This window comes from Leptidea sinapis, chromosome 23 (assembly GCF_905404315.1).
Source record: "Leptidea sinapis chromosome 23, ilLepSina1.1, whole genome shotgun sequence".
Lineage (NCBI taxonomy): Eukaryota > Metazoa > Arthropoda > Insecta > Lepidoptera > Pieridae > Leptidea > Leptidea sinapis.
Window position 1 is genome coordinate 1,467,917 of NC_066287.1, and position 21,634 is coordinate 1,489,550.

Here is a 21,634-nt window from a genome sequence, read left to right on the forward strand (position 1 = left end):
GTTTTTTGAGAAGGGTGGTTATGGGCAAGTCGGAAACTACGAGACTTAGAGAAAAGCCGTAAAAGGAGTCATGCCCTCGATTTATAAGAAACCAATAACTGCCTATTTAGTTTTGACAATTTCTTACCAGCCATTGTTCCCGTCGCACATATTTGAGGGAAGGAGACGACCCGGTACACGACACTACCGTATGCAAAGCCACGAACCAAGTTATAGCATGCTTATTCGATTAGTTGACTCGAGCCGACTATGCCGTTATGCGTGTTGGAGAAAGAGCCAAGCGTGACAGCTCAGTCTCTGTCAGCGAGCTTTAAGTTTTCACTTTAAAAATATAAGCAAAACTCTAGAGGTTTCATTGAATTGATTGATTCGAAGTAAAAATATGAACTATATCGTGGAGCATTTTAACTAATGTAACGAGATTATTACCCAAAATACATGAGCCCCAAAAACTCGTTCTCGATTAATTATTTTTGTTAATAAGTATCGAAGGCCCATACTGTAGTTTCGTGGCAGAAATGTGGTTGCAAGTACTACGCCGGACGAACTCCACAAACCGCTAAACTGTCATACTCTTATCTAAAACATCATGTGAAAAGTAAACTAATCACAAAACTATATCGCGGAGGGCTACTGCCAATCAGGTTCACACTATTTATCTCTCTAATTACGCTATAATACTTATAATTTTGTGTTTCTGTTGTGGTTGTGTGTGTGTCTGTGTGTAACTACTCAATTACAAATTATTACACATATTACTTTATTTACTTTATTTATATACCGATAATTATATGTAAAAAGCCGCCTCTACACTAAGCGAGCACTGCAACATACTGCATCAGTTTGATTGGTCAAGGCAGATTGACCCAGGGCCGAGCGAAATAAAAAGTAAACTCCAGTTTATTCGCTATATAATAAGGGCCGTTTTTGAACGCACGCCAAAGTCCAAGTGGCATTGAAATATTGCGCTTATGCGATATGTGATAGAGTTCGATATACAATTTACAATTTATTTTGTGCTGAGACTGAGTTTTCTTTACAGATTTATGTCAACTTGGTTTCGCCATAAAGGTATAAGTAGGAATTAGGGTTATAGCCTAAACACAATATGGTCAGATTTTATACGACCGGACCATCGTACGGTCCATTAGGCGCCTCGCACAAATTGGTCCTTGGTTCCATAATAATTTTGTGCGTTGTCCGTCCATCTGTCTGAGTGCCTGTCTGTCAAGACCCTTTATCTCGGGAACGCGTGGAGGTATCGAGTTGAAATTAAAACGATATACTCAGATCTAGTCCCTCAATACCTCAACGAGGGATAGACGGACGGATCAATTTTTTTCTTTTGCGGTACGGAACCCTAAAAACGTACCTTGGGCTTTCCAGCGAGGTTCTGCACCTGGTCACAATGGACAAACTACACAAGCTTGTTTGGAAGTCACAATAGACTGTATCTTTATTTGTAACGAATGGTCATAGGTTCAGTTCACAGTTATTTTGCCTCTGACATTTACAATTTCCGTGACGTTGACATTACTATTTTGTCAGTCCTTGTAGTTTAGATTCAGGGTCGTAACTACCGCCGAATCTGCCATATAAATTATACGGGGCCCTCGGGCTACGGGGGCACCCGACTTGCGTAAGCCAAAATTAATAAAAAGTTTTGCTACTTGCCAAAAAAAAAGCAAGAAGAGTGTATATTTAATGATGAATGAATTGTTTGTAAAATATTGGAAAGTGACAGATAGTTAATTATGATGAATAAATATGTCTTTTAATTTTATGCAAACATTTTTTTTCTTTTGTGAGAAAAATTTACTCCCAAGCAATTTTTTATTCGAGGCCCCGCAATGGAATGCTACGCCACTGGTCAGATAAATTATTCTCTTATTTCGGTCATATTTCTATCCGCTCGTTATGTTCGTGAAAGGGAAGTTGGTAATAAAACACCTCCAATGGAAAATGTTCGTAAACATGTATGCATCTGCAAGTTATGTAAAGTACTGTTACCCACGATTGTTTTTTCCCCGTATCGGGTAATCTACACGGTCTAATGCTGAGATCTCTATAGATCTTAGAGTTTGCTCAAATTTTACTCACGTAAATGTAAGCTTACATTTATTTTATGTTTGAATTAGTTTTTATAATCATTTGACAGTTGAAATTATACTGAATTTAAGCTAAGACACCCCTAGACAGCTAAAGTTAAGTTCGCCTTTTATCACACTCACCTAAGTTACACGAAAGTAAAGTCTATGTCACTTTATAGATCTCAGCCAAAGGTTGTATTAGCAACGGACAGCTAAAATTCGTTAAGATTATTTAAACGCCATCAAGATCTGCTATTAAAATGAATATCTTGGTTACGCCGCGGAATATATGTCGCAGGTATATTGTCAGAGCCTTGATATTACAACTTCACTAGTGATATTATAATTTCTTTTCGAATGAAAATAAGGGACGAGACGAGCCGGACGTTCAGCTGATCGCAAATGATTCGCCCTGCCCATTGCATTACAATGCCGTGCCGCTCAGGGTTCTTAAAAATCCCAAAAATTCTGAGCGGCACTAAAATTGCGCTAATCACCTTGGGACATAAGATGTTAAGTCACATTTACCGGCGCCATTCAGACCGAAACACAGTAATGTTTTCACATTACTGCTTCACGGCAGAAATAGGCGCCGTTGTGGTACCCATAATTGCCTTGTTGTCTAAAATAGATCATAATAATATTACAGTAATTGAGCAATCACAATTTTTCTTAACTATGATTCACAGTGTTGACTGTATGTATATATATAATCGCTTTATTTCAAATACTTATATATTATTTTCATTTAAATACCTAAATACTGGCATTTACTTGCACTCAAACCTAGCATATGAAATTTGTGTCTCAATATAATGGCTAATAACAATTTTTCAATATACTTTCAAAACTGTCGGGGGTTCCGTACTAAGCTTCACACTTTATACATGAACATACTGTCACATTCATATGATATCATTGTTTTAACAGAAACCTGGCTTACTTCCGATATTAATGACGCAGAGTTCATTGATAACAGATACATAACATTCAGATGTGACCGCGATCGCTTAGCGACTAACAAGCTAGACGGAGGTGGGGTGGTTATCGCCGTAAGGCGCGAGCTCAAACCGGTTACCGTGGCCATACCTAACCAGGCAATTACGGCTAGAGCTATCGAACATGTAATTGTCGCCTTGCCGTCCAGATCTCGTGCAAAGCAACATATAATTAGCGCAGCCTACGTACCACCAAATACTACTGAAGACTTTTATGCTATGCACTTTGAAACACTGCGTAATATAGTAGTACAAAACAACATTGAATCATTCTACATACTAGGTGACTATAATTTACCTAATGTGCAATGGATATACAGTGATTCCAATAGTTGTGGCATGCTAGGAATATGCACGAGCAAAACCGGTGACATTTTAACTGAATTTATGGCTTTATCTGACTCACGACAATTTAATGATATTAAAAATAATATTGGACGCATACTTGACTTATGCATATCCAATCAAGAGTGTTGGGTCCAACCGTGTGGCTACCTATTACCACCAGATAACTACCACCCCTCATTCAACGTAAATATAAAATTGAACGTTAGTTATGAAATTATGAAACGTCTTACTATGCTTAAATTTAACTATAAGGCTGCTAATTATGACACTATAAATACAGCACTGAATAAAATTGATTGGTCTATCGAGCTATGCAACATTGATACGGATATGGCTGTGCGTAGGTTTTATAATTTGATTTATGATATAATTAGATCGCATATCCCTACAGTCCGTTATAAGTCTACACAGTTTCCTTACTGGTTTTCCCCAGGCTTAGTACATATTTATAAGAACAAAGAAAAAGCCTGGAAAAAATGGAAAACATACAATAACATTTGCGATTACGAAATATTTTCTCTATATCGAACCAGGTTCAAAGAGGAGTGCAACAAATGTTATCTTAATCATATTAAATTAATCGAGGAAAATATCACCAAAAATATAAAAAATTTTTGGACTTACATATCTAAGCGTAAAAATACGAGTGCTATACCTGCCAACATGTATTACAAGAATAGTACCTCTGACGTCCCAATTGATACATGTAATTTGTTTGCCACATTCTTCCACTCAGTCTACGAACCTTCAACCTTAGACACTAACAACTGGCTGCCGAACACTACCCTTGCTGATAATTCCACTCTCATAACGGAGATACAAATCTCGATGACATCAATCACTAAAACACTAAGCAACCTAGACGAGTCTAAAGGGCCAGGACCGGATGGTTTGCCTGTTATATTTTTAAAGTCTACAGCTAGATCTCTGACAAAACCGCTTCATATATTATTCAACAATTGTTTAAAAAATGGCTTGTTTCCAGATATCTGGAAGCAAGCATATATAACACCAGTTCATAAAAGTGGCGATAAGCAAAATATCGAAAATTACCGACCTATTTCGATACTCTCTTTAATATCAAAAGTTTTTGAAACCCTGGTTCACAGCATTATTTATCCTAGTCTACACAGTGTGATAATCCCTGAACAGCATGGTTTTGTGAAACGTAGATCCACAACTACTAACCTATTAATTTTTACGAACTATTTGTTTGAGCATTTGGACCATCGCGTGCAAATCGATGCTGTATATACTGATTTTCAAAAATGCTTTGACAAAGTGGACCACGAACTGCTTCTCAATAAAATAGCTTTTAATGGTATCAGAGGAAATCTACTCAGATGGTTCTCCTCTTACGTAACTCGTAGAAGCCAGGTAGTTGTAATTAATGGTTATAAATCAGATATCATAGTAAACACAACTTCTGGGGTCCCACAGGGATCCATTTTAGGTCCTTTATTGTTCATTATATATATTAATGACATAAAAAATTGTTTCCAGAACTCACAGTTCTTAATGTACGCCGATGACCTAAAAATTTATAGAAGTATTAGCAATGAGTCTGATGTCGACCTACTTCAGCAGGACCTAAATAGATTTATCCTTTTCTGCCATCGCAATAAATTGAAAATTAATTTTGACAAATGCTATTCCATCTCTTTTTCAAAAAATAAAAACGTTATAACAAATAATTACAAGCTATCTGACTCTATAGTAAAGCGCGTTTCATTAATTAAGGATTTGGGAGTTCTATTAGACTCGAAACTGCATCTAGATCAACACATAAGTACCATCAGAGATAAAGCGCTCAGATTATTCGGCTTCGTCATGAGGTCATGCAGTGACTTTAAGCGTCCCTCAACATTTTTAATATTGTACACAACACTTATACGCTCCCAAGTAGAATATGCCACACCAGTATGGAACCCCTTATTTAATAAATATGCTGACACTTTGGAGAGAATACAAAGTAAATTCCTTAGTAGAATTGATATCCAATATGGGCGTACGAAACGAACGTACAGTCAATTGCTTGAAATTTATAAACTTCTTAGCTTACGCAATCGGCGTACTCTTTTGGGTGCAATGACATTGTACAATATTTGTCACAATATATATGATTGCATAGAACTAAACAATAAACTTAATTACGCAGTTCCACGCATAGCATATAGGCGGGCGGTGCGCACGCAGCGGCTATTTCACACGCCGCGCTACCGCACGCACGCTGGCGGTCGCGCCCCACTACACAGATTAGTCGACACACATGACAGACTTTTTAATGACCTTGACATTTTCTTTTCAACAAAACCAAAATTTAAAAAGCAAGTTTATGATATTTTAAGTGAACTGGATTAATATATATATATATATAGTTTTTTTATACATATAAAATCGCATTAGGTAACTCTTTTGTTTAAATATAAAGTAAATTTTGTAAATAACTTAGTTTTAAGACATCTAATTTTATATTTCTTTCCTCTTTATGTTTGTAAATATTTCTTTAATTAATGTTAAACTTTGTTATTCATCATGTAAGATACCAGTAACTATAAAATTAACCTGTGGATAACGGTGTGGGTTCTCACTAAAATTAATTTAATATCTACTTTAATTTGAAATTGTAAAATGTATTGTGTGAACTGTTTGTTGTCCCTAAGAAATAAAATAAAATAAAATAAAATAAAATAATCTAGCCGGCATCCTGTGCAAAGGTGCAATCCTCCCACTTGTAAGTAAACGGTATATTGTCAATCGACTTCATTTATTACAATCAACCGGCCTGGTTTTAGTGACAATGTAATGGCACGGGTATACTATATTTCCTGAAACTACAATACACACTTAAGATAACTGATAATTTTTTAAGAATATGGTGTCGTTGTTCAATGTACGAATCATACCGATTTTGGGGCCAGGAACAGGGCAAAGTGCGCGAGGTCAAGTTTGTCTATCGATTTATAAATAAAAGTGTGAATTCTGCGAAAGAACACAATGTCATCGAAGGCTTGTTTCCTTATTCCTGCCGTCGAACTCTACCTGCGCACAACACGCCACAAATTAGAATATCATCCCCACTATCTGGGTGTGTGGCGGTCCTCCACAGTGCGGTTTTCAAGGAGCTTTCTTGCACGTAGTACAAAGCTGTGGAATCTGAATGAGCTTCCTTGTGCAGTGTTTTCGGGACGATTCGGAATGGGTACCTTAAAAAAAAGCGCCTACACCTTCAATAAAGGCCGGCAATGCTCCTGTGATTCCTCTGGTGTTGCAAGGGAATGTGGGCGGCGGTGATCACTTATAAGCAGGTGTACGAGTCAGTCACTCGTTTGACATAATTTTCCATAAAAAAAGGCTTTTGACTGCGTGTTTTTAGTACTCTTTTATTCATGCTGAAGTTTTACGATCTTTGTGACAATTCTTTAAAATTTATGACTTCTTACCTAAGTCGTAAACAGTTTGTATACGTCTGCGGTATACAATCAAAAGACTCCGATGTTGCCACAGGGTTCGATCCTTGGCCCGTTTCTCTTTAACGATCTTCTATTTTTGGTAGAGAAACTCTTTTATATAGTTTTATTCCCTGATAACACATCAGATTCACGATCTATATTCAAGGAGTTTACCAAGTGTTATATATATCTTATACTAGCTAACCCGACAGACGTTGTTCTGTACATAATAAATAAAATACTGATTTATTATGAATTTGTCAGTAATATTTCATACCATCAAGAATTATTTCGTAAAATATACTTCCTGTTGTTATAATGAAATTGTTTCACAGCAGAACTGTCCAACCGCGCGTCAATAAATTCTCTCATAGAAAATATGTCCATACGAAACAAATTGGAATTAAAAATAATTATGGGTCTCAAATCAATATAAAAACTATCCTATCTCTCAAGTTGGAATCAATATATAAAGTGCACTCGATGAAGTAATCCCCATTAAAATCCGTTCATTAGTAATATATATAGGAGTCCATCGCGGACAAATAACGTGTCACGTAATTTAAATATATAAAGAAGATATATATCTTAAATTTAAAATTCTCGTGTCCCGGTGTTTGTTACCAAACTCCTCCGAAACGGCTGAAACGATTTGTATAAAATTTTGTGTGCATATCGGGTAGGTATGAGAATCGGCCAACTTCTATTTTTCATACCCCTAAATGATAAGTGTGACCCCTAAATATATATTTTTTTGACATTTTTTTATTTTTATTTTATTATGATGCAGCATTGAAAATTTTTGTATCGCGATTTTTATATTATTCTGTTCCATCCACAAATCCGCTATAGGGTTGCAAGAAAGCAATTGAATACAATAATAATTATTGTAGTACTTTAAATTTGGTAGTCATCTATTTTTCATACCCCGAAAATTTATAAATATTTTTTTTAAATTACTTTATATGGCAATACAACGTTTGCGGTGCACGTTTTGATCTAGACCATTGGTATGATACAAATTCAGGCTAAATTAACTAAATTATGCGGTACAATGAAAATATTATTATTTTCATTGGTTATATTTAATACCTTCTTTATTACAATATTGTTCTATCTGCAAACGTAAAATAGGACGAGGAATAAAAACTTTCAAGTATTTTTGTTTTATTACGTTACATTTCGACATAATATTTTAACAATAACGTCCGTCAATCATCACAATCAATCCAGCGTTTTCGGAGATTAGTCGGAACATACAGACACAGTTAGACATACAAAAAGCTGCTATATTAATAATTCAAACAGACACTTCAATGTTATTTATTTATGTGTATATAACGTGGTATATTTGAGCTCGAGCCACAACAAAAATATTCTAAGTATCCAAAGTCTTAGTAGGACAAATTCGTTCATTGTGCTGGCGGAAGTATTAACTGGATTATCCGCTTACAGAATTGAAACCATCCGGTCAATCTTTTTAACTTATTAATTGTTATTTTTTACGAACTTTTGTCTTAGTCAAAGCAAAATTTACCAAAGTAATTTGTACAAAGTTTTAATTGTAGATACAGTTGTACTCAAATAATTTTTTTCTCTCATCTCATTTAATGTGTATATGTTCCTTCTCGGTACTCCAGCCAATCTCGAACAATGTGTGACGTTATGTACCACATATTCTGTTAAACTTTGCTAATAATTGAAACTAAAATGCCGGGTTGTGTAGTAAAACTTTGTAAAAATAATACTACAAGAAATAAGAAAGACACTGGGATCACATATCATCAGTAAGTATTATGTATTTTATTAATTTCATAGTAAAATAACACGAAGCGTATGTTACAAAATTTGAAAGTGAGTGAGTGTCAAGATGCCACGCACACAAGCATCTAATAGTTGCCGTAATAAAAAAGCTATTGTACTTAGGTAGTGCGGTATCAAGTTTTTTTTTTACACACTTTTACACAAATTATCTTGCCCCAAACTAGGTATTGCCTGTACTATGGGTACAAGACAACGATATATTTAATACAATATACTTACTTAAACATACATAAATACATATAAACATCCATGACTCGGAAACAAACATCTATATTCATCATATAAATTATTGCACCTACCGGGATTCAAACCCGGGAGGGACCTCTATCTTAGTAGTCAGGGTCACTAACCATTCAGCTATATGGGTCGTCAATGTCGTCAAGTTGGAGCGCAACGGAGACCAATCCTTAATTTAAGGGCGAGGCATTGCTTGAGCTGATGGATAGGTGAACACTATGTGCAGAAAAGTGCCTCCAAATTTTCGCATTTCCTCCACCAAGCTTTCACGTCACTTTTTTGTACTTAGGTCGTATGCTTTAGGGCTCCGACACATGTTTACGGTACGCACACACGTAATGTTCAATTAAAATTTAATACATAATTTAAATTATAGGTACTTATAATAAACAATATTATTAAAATAATATTTTCTTGAATTATAAATGAACATTTCATTATTATCGGTTTGTTTTCGCGCCTGGCTCCTCGTCCGTCAATATTTTGCAGTCGGTCTGCTCGAACGTGCTTACCGAGACAAATGGACCGTGAAAAAAAGAGTTGTTCTTCTGTTGTAACTTAGAAGACGGAAAAAAAATACAGAAACAGCAACAGTTTTGGGTGAATCCATATCTTTATACAATGAACCAAGATGGAGGCCATTTGAAAAGGAAATAAAAGCCAGAAAATATGTGGCCGGCTCCGCACCCTAGACATGTGTCACCCAAGGGCTCGGCCCTTATTTGGAGAACATCGTACACATTGTTTTCCATCAAAACATACATTTTTGTTTTTTCAGAAAAATAACATTATTTCCACTGTCGAATTTTCAGACCTTGGAAATGCAAGCCGGACATGCCTATGGCATTGTTTCAATATGGGCACCTTCCTTACTATCCTACTTAGCAACTTTTCTTTTACCAAAGACCTTCGAAAAGCACGTGCCGAGATTGCTGAATGTTCGTTTTCATCGTAATACTATTTTCTCAGCTCATGTGACCCTTTAAAAGGAGTTTGATGAACCAAACGTACGATATGGCGATCATCTTGATGAGATGACTTTCTCTATTTATGTACACGGGAAACATTTGAAGTTGTTTGTTACGTGGCAAGATGCTTCCCAGCGTGGGAAATCATTGTTTTGAGCATAGAAGATGGTCTGCTATCTTTTTATCTGACTAATTCTTATCGCGAAGTTTTTTTCCACTGTGTTCAATGAAGCAATCACCATCGAAACTTTTACAGCACTACATGGCGCCAAAATTATACGAATAGTGACCTACAACCACAGAGTCTCAGAGTGTTTGCTTTTTATATTTGAATTAAAAACAAACTATACAAGCGTTCTTAATTAAGATCTTTTCAGACTACGCTATAATATAAAAGCATATAGCGTATAGTTCATAACACAATAATATCGCACACCATACTTTATTATGGACACGTTCACACTTCACTGTACGATATATTATTATTGGCATACTATACGGGGGGCCTACTCTTAAAATCGATATTCGATAAATCGTGGCATTAGTCGTGTCGAATCCTACTCTTAGTTACATCGTAATCAATGTCGAAACGATGATGGAACGAACGAAACATTATTCGATACTGTCGGTCCTAACCCTACTCTTAGTTGAAAATGTCAGAGACGAATTTCGCAAATAATCAAACGTCACTTTTACGATAATCTCAACGACACCTTCTAGGCTGTCGATGCTATTATCGTTTCAAGTTGTATAGATATATTTGCCATACAATATACATACTAAATAAATATTATTGAAGTAATTATATGTGATTTACTATTCAACAGGATTTTTTACTACTAATTCATTTAAGTCATTTTGTTGATCGTACATGCGTAGAAATAATGCAAATGGCCGCCTGAGAAATAGAAAGTCGATGAGAAGGGTTGAGTTACTGTTTTTTACATTTTATTATCCGCAAGTTCTGTTTATTTATTCAATTTTAAATGGTCATATCATATTCATTACATATTTTTTTAACATTTACATTATGTGTTAATGATACCAAATTGGTGGTGCAGTGTCATAGCACAGATAATATTTAGGTTTGAACATATTTCATTCACACTAACATCGTAAAAAAGTAAAAAATCAAAATATTAGTCTATGGTAACGACAAGGAATTCGAACATTTGTTAGAGTAGGATAGTTGCGATATATTCGGAGTATTATCGTATCGTTCCGAATGTATCGTTGTCTATTTAGCGAGTAGACCTGCAGTAAATGCTCTTTATTCGCGAGGTATATGTTCCGTAAATATGCCGCGAATACAGAATGGTAATTTATATGGGATTATAGGGGTATCCCCTATATGCCTAGGTGACAAAAAAAAATTTGAATTTTTTGACCATACTTATAAATTATTAACTTCAGGCTTAGGCAACGGTTTAAAGAATTATGTAATTTTTACTTGCTTGGCAGTTTTGAAAAGCTCCTTTAGTTCAAACTGATATTCAGCACTGGCATTAGCCTCTCATTTACCTCTTTCAAATAAGACTTTGTTTCATAGACGGATCAATTTTCATAAAGAAATTACAACGCTCATTTACCATTCTTAAACCTTTACTAAGATTTTTTTCGATTAAATGTCACATTGCCAGTGCTTGTTCAAGCCTCTTCTACAATGGTCTGTGAATTTAATAATTCCTCCAAGTCGATTTCAGTCAAATCTTCATCTTGCGATTCAAGCAACTCCTGAATGCCACTTGATTCTATCTGTTCGAACCCATCTCTTCCTATTCCATTCACAATTTCGGCTTTGTTGGAATTATTTTTATTAATATGTATGTTCTACCGATTACATCAGCGAATATAGGAATTGGATCACAATTTTTTTATCCTCGAATAATGAAAACGCGAGTGAAGGTAGCGCGAATAAGGAGTTTTTACTGTACGCCATAAAATTAAGCGTGTGCTGAGTTCATGCTGTGCTACATCTTGCGCTGCCCTCTGCCTCCTCCCTCACCCCCAGTCGTCCCGCAAGCAAAACGAATCATAACACGTGTGTCTATAAGTTATAACGCACTATAAATGCTTGCGATTATATCGCGTAATGTGAACGCCATGCTATATATAGCATTAGGTCCTTATTTGCTATACTATATATCACAATAGTATAGCGTAGTCTGAAAAGAGCTTTATGTGACCAGTAAGTAGTGTGTTCAGATTTACCCCCTTATTCATAATAGTCTGCTAACTTAAAGCATTGCTAATTCTCACTCTGTCTTCTTCTATTGACCTAAGTCAGAATGAGAAAAAACACTCCTTAGCGGCTGTTTAAAGTTAGCGGACCATTGAGAATAAGGGGGGTTAGTGTACGAACGATTTCGCCTCTATTTATTTACGGTATGTGTGGATTGATGCATCTACTATACTCAATAACGTGTTTATAAGTATTAATTTACTTTTTTTTCTTTTTTTTTACTTACTCGTGTAAGCCTTTCAGTTTTTGACATTTGAGTATTTTTGGTGCGTCACTTTGCATATATTGTAATTGAAATGATCTGTAAAAGAATTAAAATGTAAATATTGACTTAAAAGAGTGGCAATGAGTTTCTTGCTACTTCTTCTCATTAGCTCAACCCTTTACGAAGTAGCGAAAGTAAATTCAATAAGAAAAAATATTTTTAATTTTTTTGACATTTATAAGTTTCTGTACCGTGACCATCATGAATAAAGTGTTTTTGAAATTTGAATTTGATCAATTTATTGTTTAGCTTGTCATTTGTATCAACGAATGTACTAACCGATAGTATATAGGTATGGAAAAGTCTTGCGATACAGAGAAAAATACAAAACAATGCATGCAATTAGTTATACTTATTAGTTTGTTTAAATCTTCCCTATAAATAAACATTCTTAATTAAATGGCCACCACAATAATTATAATAAATTGTTATTGTTAGTAATTTATAAATAATGAAAAAGGTAGTTATATTTCTTACTATTCATCTTGATTAAGATTTAACTTCACTGTATCTACACTTCAATTCATTTAGGCTGGATCTGGTTGAGTGTAGAGACGAAATTGAATGTATATGAGATAAAAAAAAAGTTGTGAAAAAATATTCGGCCAGTTCCACAAAACAACGATCGACGCCGAAATAATAACAAGAGAAAGAGTATGTGTAGCGAGGAGAGTGGAAAGAAGGGAGAACTCTAGCCATATACATACACTATACTATCGTATACACAATCAAAGCGTGCGAGAGAAAAGAACACTCTAACGGAGATACAACAACATATATGAATCTATTCTTACCTAATTTGATTGACAAGTCGTAACAGTCAGCCACCTTTGGAATTCGTTTCTTAGTATTTTGAATTACACACAAAGACAAGTGAAATTTGGTCACGAGTATCGGGCTGTCAGGTAGTCTATACTATAAGTATTTTATATACGCAATTCTAAAATGTTTATATTATAACTAGCTGACCCAGCAAACGTTGTATTGCCGATATTAAAATCGCGATGCAAAAGTAACTGTTGATCGTAGATTGAAGTTGTATGTATTTATTAATACTGACTCATAATCAAACAAAATTAAAAAAAAACGTCAAATAAATTTAAAAAAAAATTGGCGTGGACCACCCTTAACATTTAGGGGGATGAAAAATAGATGTTGTCCGATTCTCAGACATACCCAATATGCGCTCAAAATTTCATGAGAATCGGTCAAGCCGTTTCGGAGGAGTTAGTTTAACACCATGACACGAGAATTTTATATATTAGATATGTACATTATTCAAAGATGTTGCATAAGTAATTTGGTTGGATTATATTGTGTATCATTCATTGATTGCTGAGAAAATGTTTAAGAAAGTAAGTATTTTAAAATTCGTGCGTTTTTGTCGCAACTCGCAAAGTATCTTTTTTGACGACCTGTTTAGCCGAGTGGTTAGCGATCCTACCTACTAAGCTAGAGGTCCCGGGTTCGAATCCCGGTAGGTGCAAGCATTTATATGATGAATATGGATGTTTGTTTCCGAGTCATGGATGTTTAAATGTATTTATGTATGTTTAAGTAAGTATATTGTATTAAATATATCATTGTCTTGTAACCCATAACACAGGCTATATATGCTTAGCTTGGGGTAAGATAATTTGTGTAAAAAAAGTGTGTCAATATTATATTATTATTTATTATCTGATTGCACGACGCACCATGAATAGGCCCCCTTGTGTCAAGGTCAGAGATGTGTATGTGGTTACTATGTGTGTGTAGTAATACTAACTCAGTGCATTTACGTATAGTTGCGACATACGATGGCTATTTATAAAACGCTGGAGAGAAATTGGGGCAGTACGTGAATATGTACGGTTGTAGCTGTTTCATTTCAACAAATACACATAAAGGGCCTTACAAATAAACTTGGTATAAAGTTGACAAACCAAGAACATGCAAAATGTTTACAGACATTTTGTTTACGATTGATTTATTCGACGCGTTTCCCGCGTTTATTTGCAAGTCATTCGGAAAACTTCAGAATTATCACTGAATTGCCTTAAATTTTGCATTGAATTGAAAGCCGTGCATCATCAACATCATTATTTCAGCCATAAGACCTCCACTGCTGGACAAAGGCCTCCCGATAGTCATGGTGATTTTAATCACTTTGCATATATTGCAATTGAAATGATCTGTAAAACAATTAAAATGTAAATCTTGACTTAAAAGTGTGGCAATGAGTTTCTTGCTACTTCTTGTCATTAGCTCAACCCTTTACGAAGTAGCGGTAAATTCAATACGAAAAAGTATTTTTATTTTTTTGACATTTATAAGTGTAATTTCCGTGACCTATATGAATAAAGTGTTTTTGAATTTTGAATTTGATCTATTTATTGTCGTGGTCATGATGACGACGTGTATGATCGTCATGGTGATCTTAATCATCATGACGATCGGTCCTGCGATGCCCTCATCCAACCTTCTGGCGATCTTGACCAGATCGTCGGTCCATTTTTGGGGGGGGGCTACCAACACTACGTCTTCCGGTACGTGGTCGCCATTCGAGGACCTTATTCCCCCAACTGCCATTTGTCCGTCGAGCTATGTGCCCTGCCCATTGCCACTTCAGATTCGCAACCATTTTGCATATTCTTGGTTTATTCTCAGGCGTAACTTTATATCAAGTTTATTTGTAAGGCCGTCAAAGTATACGAATAAGGCTCGCTTGTAAGCGGATAGAACTATATTGCCAAAGGCCTTACTACTTAATATATATAATACATATTATTATATATAATAATATATATAATAATTATATAATACATATTTAAAATAAGTGTGCAAGAAAATAATTATAAATAATTATTGTTACTGAACCTATTTTGTTTGAAAAGTCGTAAGCAGTTAACTACTCGAACTCCTTTAAGGCGAAGAGTAAGCAGAAAACACGCAAACATGGTATTTTTAGACAAGTTTTGTGGTGAAAGTATAGCATTTCGAGCTATGAACACTACTTAATACTGTTACACATATCCTTAAGTCTTATTTGTAGGTTGCTAATGCTTGCTGTTGGTCATAGTTAACACTGCCGAGCCTTTTTGAACTACCACTTTTCTTTGAAGTTAAACAAGTTTTTTGGCATGGCGTGACACATTTTTTTGGTATTTCTCTCAAAAAAGTTATTCTTATAGCTTGTACTTAGAAAGATTATTATAAAATGTGACGCAATTGGCGATGACTTGTCAAGTTCACTTACCCTAGAAGTGGGCATTAACAGATTACTTTTGTTTTTGGTATTAATATGTCTTTCATATATGTTTAGAAAATTTATTGCCACATGATTTTTATGAACATTTAAAAATCCTTAAAATTAGATCTTAGTGTCTTGCTGGTCCAGTTCTATAAATTGCCCTAACAGCTCTATTCTGCAGCATAAAAATAGAATCAATATCAGCAGCATATTACCCCATAATAATATGCCATAAAACATAATGCTTTCTAATCTAATCTTGCAGTTCCAATGTCTGTTAGGGAACAAATCTTTTTACTGCGTATGTAGCAGAACTAAGTCTGCTTGATAGTTGTCTATATGACCCCATTGGAGTTTGGCACTTAACGTTAGTCCAAGAAAAACATCGGTATCGACGCTAAGGTTTTAAATGTTATCGTTTTTATACTTTGAAGTAACCGTATCTCCTCAACTTAAATATAGTATTCCAATAAGTATTTATTATAAAACTAGTTGACCCGACAGACGTTGTTGTGTATATAATAAATAAAATACTGTTTTTTTATGAATTTGTCAATAATATTTCATAACATCAAGAATTTTTTCGTAAAATATGCTCCCTGTTGTTGTAATGAAATTGTTTTACAGCAGAACTGTCAAACCGTGCGACAATAAATTCTCTCATAGAAATTATGTATGGACACATCAAAGGAAAAACAAATTTGTTGTTTTTATTTAATTTAGCAGCATTTTTCTATTTATTCACCTTTTAAACCTTCTCTGGACTTCCACAAATAATTCAAAACCAAAATAAGCCGAATCGGTTCAGCCGTTCTCGAGTTTTAGCGAGACTAACGAACAGCAATTCATTTTTATATATATAGATAAAGTTCGAATGGACCACTCAAAAATCGCACACATTGACAATTCAAAATTGGACACGCAGTACTGTGCTGTTAGGTCGTGTCACACCAGTGTATTCTGTTAAAAAGATCAGACAGTTGATTGATGTGAATATATCTCGTTTGCTCTATTTTGTTTCCTTTCATAGCATTATGTACATAGTTTGTTATTGTGACGAAATGCTACGGATCAACTACTCTCGCGAGGCTGTCACATGTCTGTACACTGTGTGTGTAAGTATGTTAACCTCCTATAACTTTTGAACGGTTTGACCAATGACGTTGGATAGGGATAGGATTGACATATCATTCGCAGTCTGATAACGGAACGGCAAAAGTGTGCTTAAAGACAATGTAAGCACACTTTTCTCCTTAGTCGTGTGTCAATCAACAAGCCTAAGAGTGCTATAAACAGTGCTTAAATAATACGTTAACGACTCAAAAAAAAGATGGTGTAACTTATCATCGGTAAGGTTATTTTATTTATATAAGATTGATATATTTCGGTTTTGATTTTGAATGTTTTTTGTCATTGTCTATCGGCCTTACAAATAAAATTGGCATACAGCTATAACTAAGCATAAACTAAGAATATGTAAAATGTTTAAAATATATACATTTTGCTTACGAATGGTTTGTTCGGGCTTGTAACGTTTCCCGCGTTTATTTGCAAGGCAGCTTGTCATTCGGAAAACTTCAGAATTATCATTGTATTGACAGTGTTGTCAACGATATTGTAAACATTTTGCATTTTCTTTGTTTATCATCAGTTATAACTTTATACCAAGTTTATTTGTAAGGCCGTATATGTATAGAATGTCATTGGCTTTGACTGATTCAATCGCCATTCGAAAGGGCTTGGCCAAATTTTGGATACAATTTGCACCGATTCAGACCTATAGATTTTGAGAAATATCAAAAAAAACCTTTTTTTCAAATGTGGTTTATTTGGAATAACTTTTAAACGGATTTACCGGTCAGGTGCAAAACCTAATAACCTTTTAACATAAAAAAACCATATCGATCGCCGCCAAGCCAGACAAAATTGGTTGATTCGTTCTAGAGATTCTTTATCAGGCTTAAAAAACCGCGTTGAAATCGGTTAAATCATTCAAAAGTTATTGCGGTTTGAAAATTCAAAAAATATTGTTCTATGAAGCTTCTATAACACTTTTGAGCTCGAAATGCTCTATCTCTTTGAGCTCGGAAAGCCCAAAAACTTCATAAGTGCAATTTTAAGCGCCTAGGTGTCGAATTAGCAGAAAGTTGCAGAGATCAACCGTTTTCCTATTTTATTTTATATAAGAGGGGCCAAACGGTCAAGAGATCCGTTGCCGGTATTTCAGGTGGGAGTAGGCTGTTTTCTTGAAGGTCCTTAAGTCGTATCGGTTCGGGAAAACAACAGCCGGTTATTAATTACACAAAGTGCGAGGCAAGAAATTAAGCACATTAATTATTTTGCTAGAAACTGTCGCAATCATAATATTAGCACGAGGAACAAACATAAAATTGTTATGCCTAAGCACTTATCGGTTAAGTCGAGTTAGTAAGTCTTTCATTGGGCGATGTATGTATATGCTTTTACAATGTGATCCCACAAAATAATATATATTTAATTATTTAATTTATTATATTATGTTGTTTAATATAGTGTAGCCAGTATATATCATAGAATCTAGAGTAGAATGTCGGCCTTCTTTGAAGGTCTAGGACATGATAGACTAGTAGATATCTATCATCATATTTAGCTAAATTTTGTATCTTGAGAAGTATCGATCTGCTAAATTTAATTCAAAAATCCAGGCGACGCGTACAGCTATTAGTATTTATCAATATTATTATTAATTTATTTAACAAAAAGCCACAAGAAATAAAATAGAATAATATTATATACAAACACAACTCCGCGCGAATTCCCCCTCTTGTCCGCGTCTTCCTCAGTCGTACAGATTTGTTCAAATGCGAATCGGTACTCATATTACGGCGTGTCGTAGACAAAATCAGTTTGCATATGTTCGATGTTCTCATACCATAAATTATTTTGCAACTTGTGCTTTTTTACTTCAAATATGATGTGTGGCTGTGCTGCTATTGGCTATGGAGCAACATCATAAAACAATTTTTTTGACAATCCCTCATTGACGTACAATAAACAACTATACTCCAAATCTCCTATTACTAGGTTGTCAAAAATAATTCCAAGTGGTGTTGTATAAACATGTACATTAACTTATACTGATAATATTTGAACAGTCATTCAAATTAACACCTTATTTCGTAGAAGTAAGGTTCAAGGTCTTTTGTATACGCTCATTAGAAGCTCGGACGCGAACAAGACGCAAAAACATATTTTAATTTTAGCAATTAAAATATTATTATTTAGTTATTAAAGAGGCACTTACCTGACTATATAAATAATATATGACTATACGACACTCCATCCATTTAAAGTTTGGATATGTTGTTATTAGGACAGTTCTTCACTGAACACTTTGTCATTATGTCGTGATGTATTCAAAAGTACGGTCGAAACACAAATACATAAACGAAAACTCTGCCTAAATTCTTTTGTGTGTCTGTGTAGGCAGAGTTTTGCTTCAGACAATATTTGAACGTGATCTGAGTCTAGTTGTTAATTGTATGTCAATGCAAGCCCTCAGTATTTTAACAAAGAGACTTATAGCATTGTAAATATTTAGCGGCAGAACAGAGGAGTTGACTGAGGCAACTACAATATAACTGCAACTACCAATAAAAATATTGAGTCAACTTGACTCATGTATTGGATGTTTGCTATAATAGCAATATGTTTCTCTTAATACATATAAATTATGTGACTTTTTGTTTGTCCGTGATTGACTCCTAAACTAATTAACAGATTTAAATGGGGATTACTTCATGGAGTGCAGTTTAGTCCAACTTGAGAGATGGGATAGTTTTAATTTCGATTTGAGACCCATAATTATTTTTATTTTCAATATTTGTTTTGTATGGACATATTTTCTATGAGAAAATTTATTGACACATGGTTTGACAGTTCTGCCGTTGGTTTGACAATTTCATTATAACAACAGGGAGCATATTTTACAAAATATTTCTTGATGTTATGAAATATTATTGACAATTCATAAAAACACTATTTTATTTATTATGTACAGAACAACGTCTGTCGAGTCAGCTAATAATATATAAATAAAAATTGTATGTCACACAAATCAGTATTTCACATTATTGTATCTTATTAATAAACACAGTGTAATCTCACTCCCAGTTTAAAATTACTTCTCTTCATGTAATTATGTAGTGACAAAGATAAGATAAAGACAAAAAGTTTTAAACAAGGAGTAACTTTACAGTGTGTTTATTTACAGATTGGGTTTATTAATTATAATCTAAGATAAACAGAGTGCTTTTCTCCTACAGTGCTAATGAATACTCCATACACATTGCATACAAATTATACAATATACATAAAAATAGGTATGTATACGGGCATATGTCTGTGACTCCAATCATATTAAATTTCCTTAGGAACTCCTAATACTGTCAGGATAGATGCCATATTAATCAGTTGGGTAGTGAAGTGTTCCAAACATACTTACATTCACATCTATAATATTACATAGAACACATATACATATATAATATGTGAGCTGAAGTTTAAAACAATATGCTGAACAAGAGTACAGCTATGCCAACTTGTCTTATATTGTTTCTATGTGTGATCTAGTCAGACCATTTTCTTAAATATTATACATATTTACTTATAATCTCTTATATTAGAGCCCTCTTAACAGACATTTAAAACTTTCTACTAAAGGGAATGTTTCTAATGACTTGAACTTATACTTTATAATTATTAAAGGCATTTTAATGAAAAATTCTGTCTGTTTTACTTCCCCTTCAGGGTAGCATGAGAATTAATAAAAAAGAGTCTATATAAATAAAAATGAATCATTATAATCTATAAACAGATACAGTACAAATGACTGCACAAAATTGGATAATATTTTTTTTGTGTTTGAAGGTAATTGTCAAGACAAGGTCTGTTTAAAAAAATATTTCAGAAACTCCTCAGGTATTGTCTAAGATTGCTGAGGAAATTTAATTAAGACCAAGCAAATCCCATCCAGCTAAGCTGGTCTATAATTCAACTGAAATAACTTGACTTAAAACCAATCGAGGCAACAGTCATTATTTATTAATAATTCAGTCTCATATTAATTTCTAAGGAACAACTCCCTGAAATAATCGCGCGTAAAATTCGTGTATTTTTCACAAGCAGATTTTTTATAAGGTATGAAAATTAGGATTATATTCACTTACCAGTATATGAAGTTGAGCTGTAAGAGTCTGCCGAAGATGCTGATAAAGATCTGCTTCTATAACGAGCTGACTTCTTCAATGCGCTCGACTTGCCTCGTTGTCCTTCAAATTTACCAACATTTGGGTCCGTGGTACCCCCTCGAACGTGTCCTGGATCTGTTACTGGACTATCACTGGGTACATTCGCGTTGGTAACACTATCTTTCCTAAGTACATTTGGCTCTCCATGGCCATCAGACATATCGATTATCTTCTTACAATACTTCTTATGTAAACTCAATTATCAAAGCTGATTTAATATATATCAGCTCCGTTGTACATCAAACTTATTCGGAGTCGAAAGAAATGATTTTAACACAAGGATAACTAAATTATCACGGATTTAAAGTCTGTAACAAATTAAAATATCAATAATAAACACAATTAGTAACGTTGTCGCTACTAGCTACTTTTTTTATGTAAATACTTGATATATCTTAAGCACAATAATTTAAGTATGAATAATTTGTAAACAAATATGTGTAAATCGATTTTTGTAAGCAATAAAATAGTGAATATTTTAAATCTAATTCAAAAACCCGCAAAATTGAAAAATCATTGACATTTTCCCCCACTTCCGTTCACCCCGGACTCGTCGGCCTTCGGGAATGGTGGACTCTGGACACAGAATATTAAACATTTTTCTCTGGTAACGTCAAACGTCAACGAATGAACTTCCGATTTCGATTGCTTAAGGATGTTACTGCAACATGTTCTTTACACCGGTTTTCA

At 34.4% G+C, this 21,634-nt stretch overlaps 1 protein-coding gene across 1 annotated transcript in view; it reads right to left on the minus strand.

Annotated features, from left to right (window-relative positions):
- Positions 1 to 21,505, minus strand: part of LOC126971385 (adenosylhomocysteinase-like 1) — a 51,128-nt gene extending 29,623 nt beyond the window's left edge. Inside the window, exon 1 of the mRNA XM_050817691.1 lies at positions 20,864 to 21,505. Within this exon, the coding sequence (XP_050673648.1) occupies positions 20,864 to 21,104 (241 nt within the window). The 5' untranslated portion in view covers positions 21,105 to 21,505. The remainder of the gene's footprint in view (positions 1 to 20,863) is intronic.
- Positions 21,506 to 21,634: the final 129 nt, after the last annotated feature.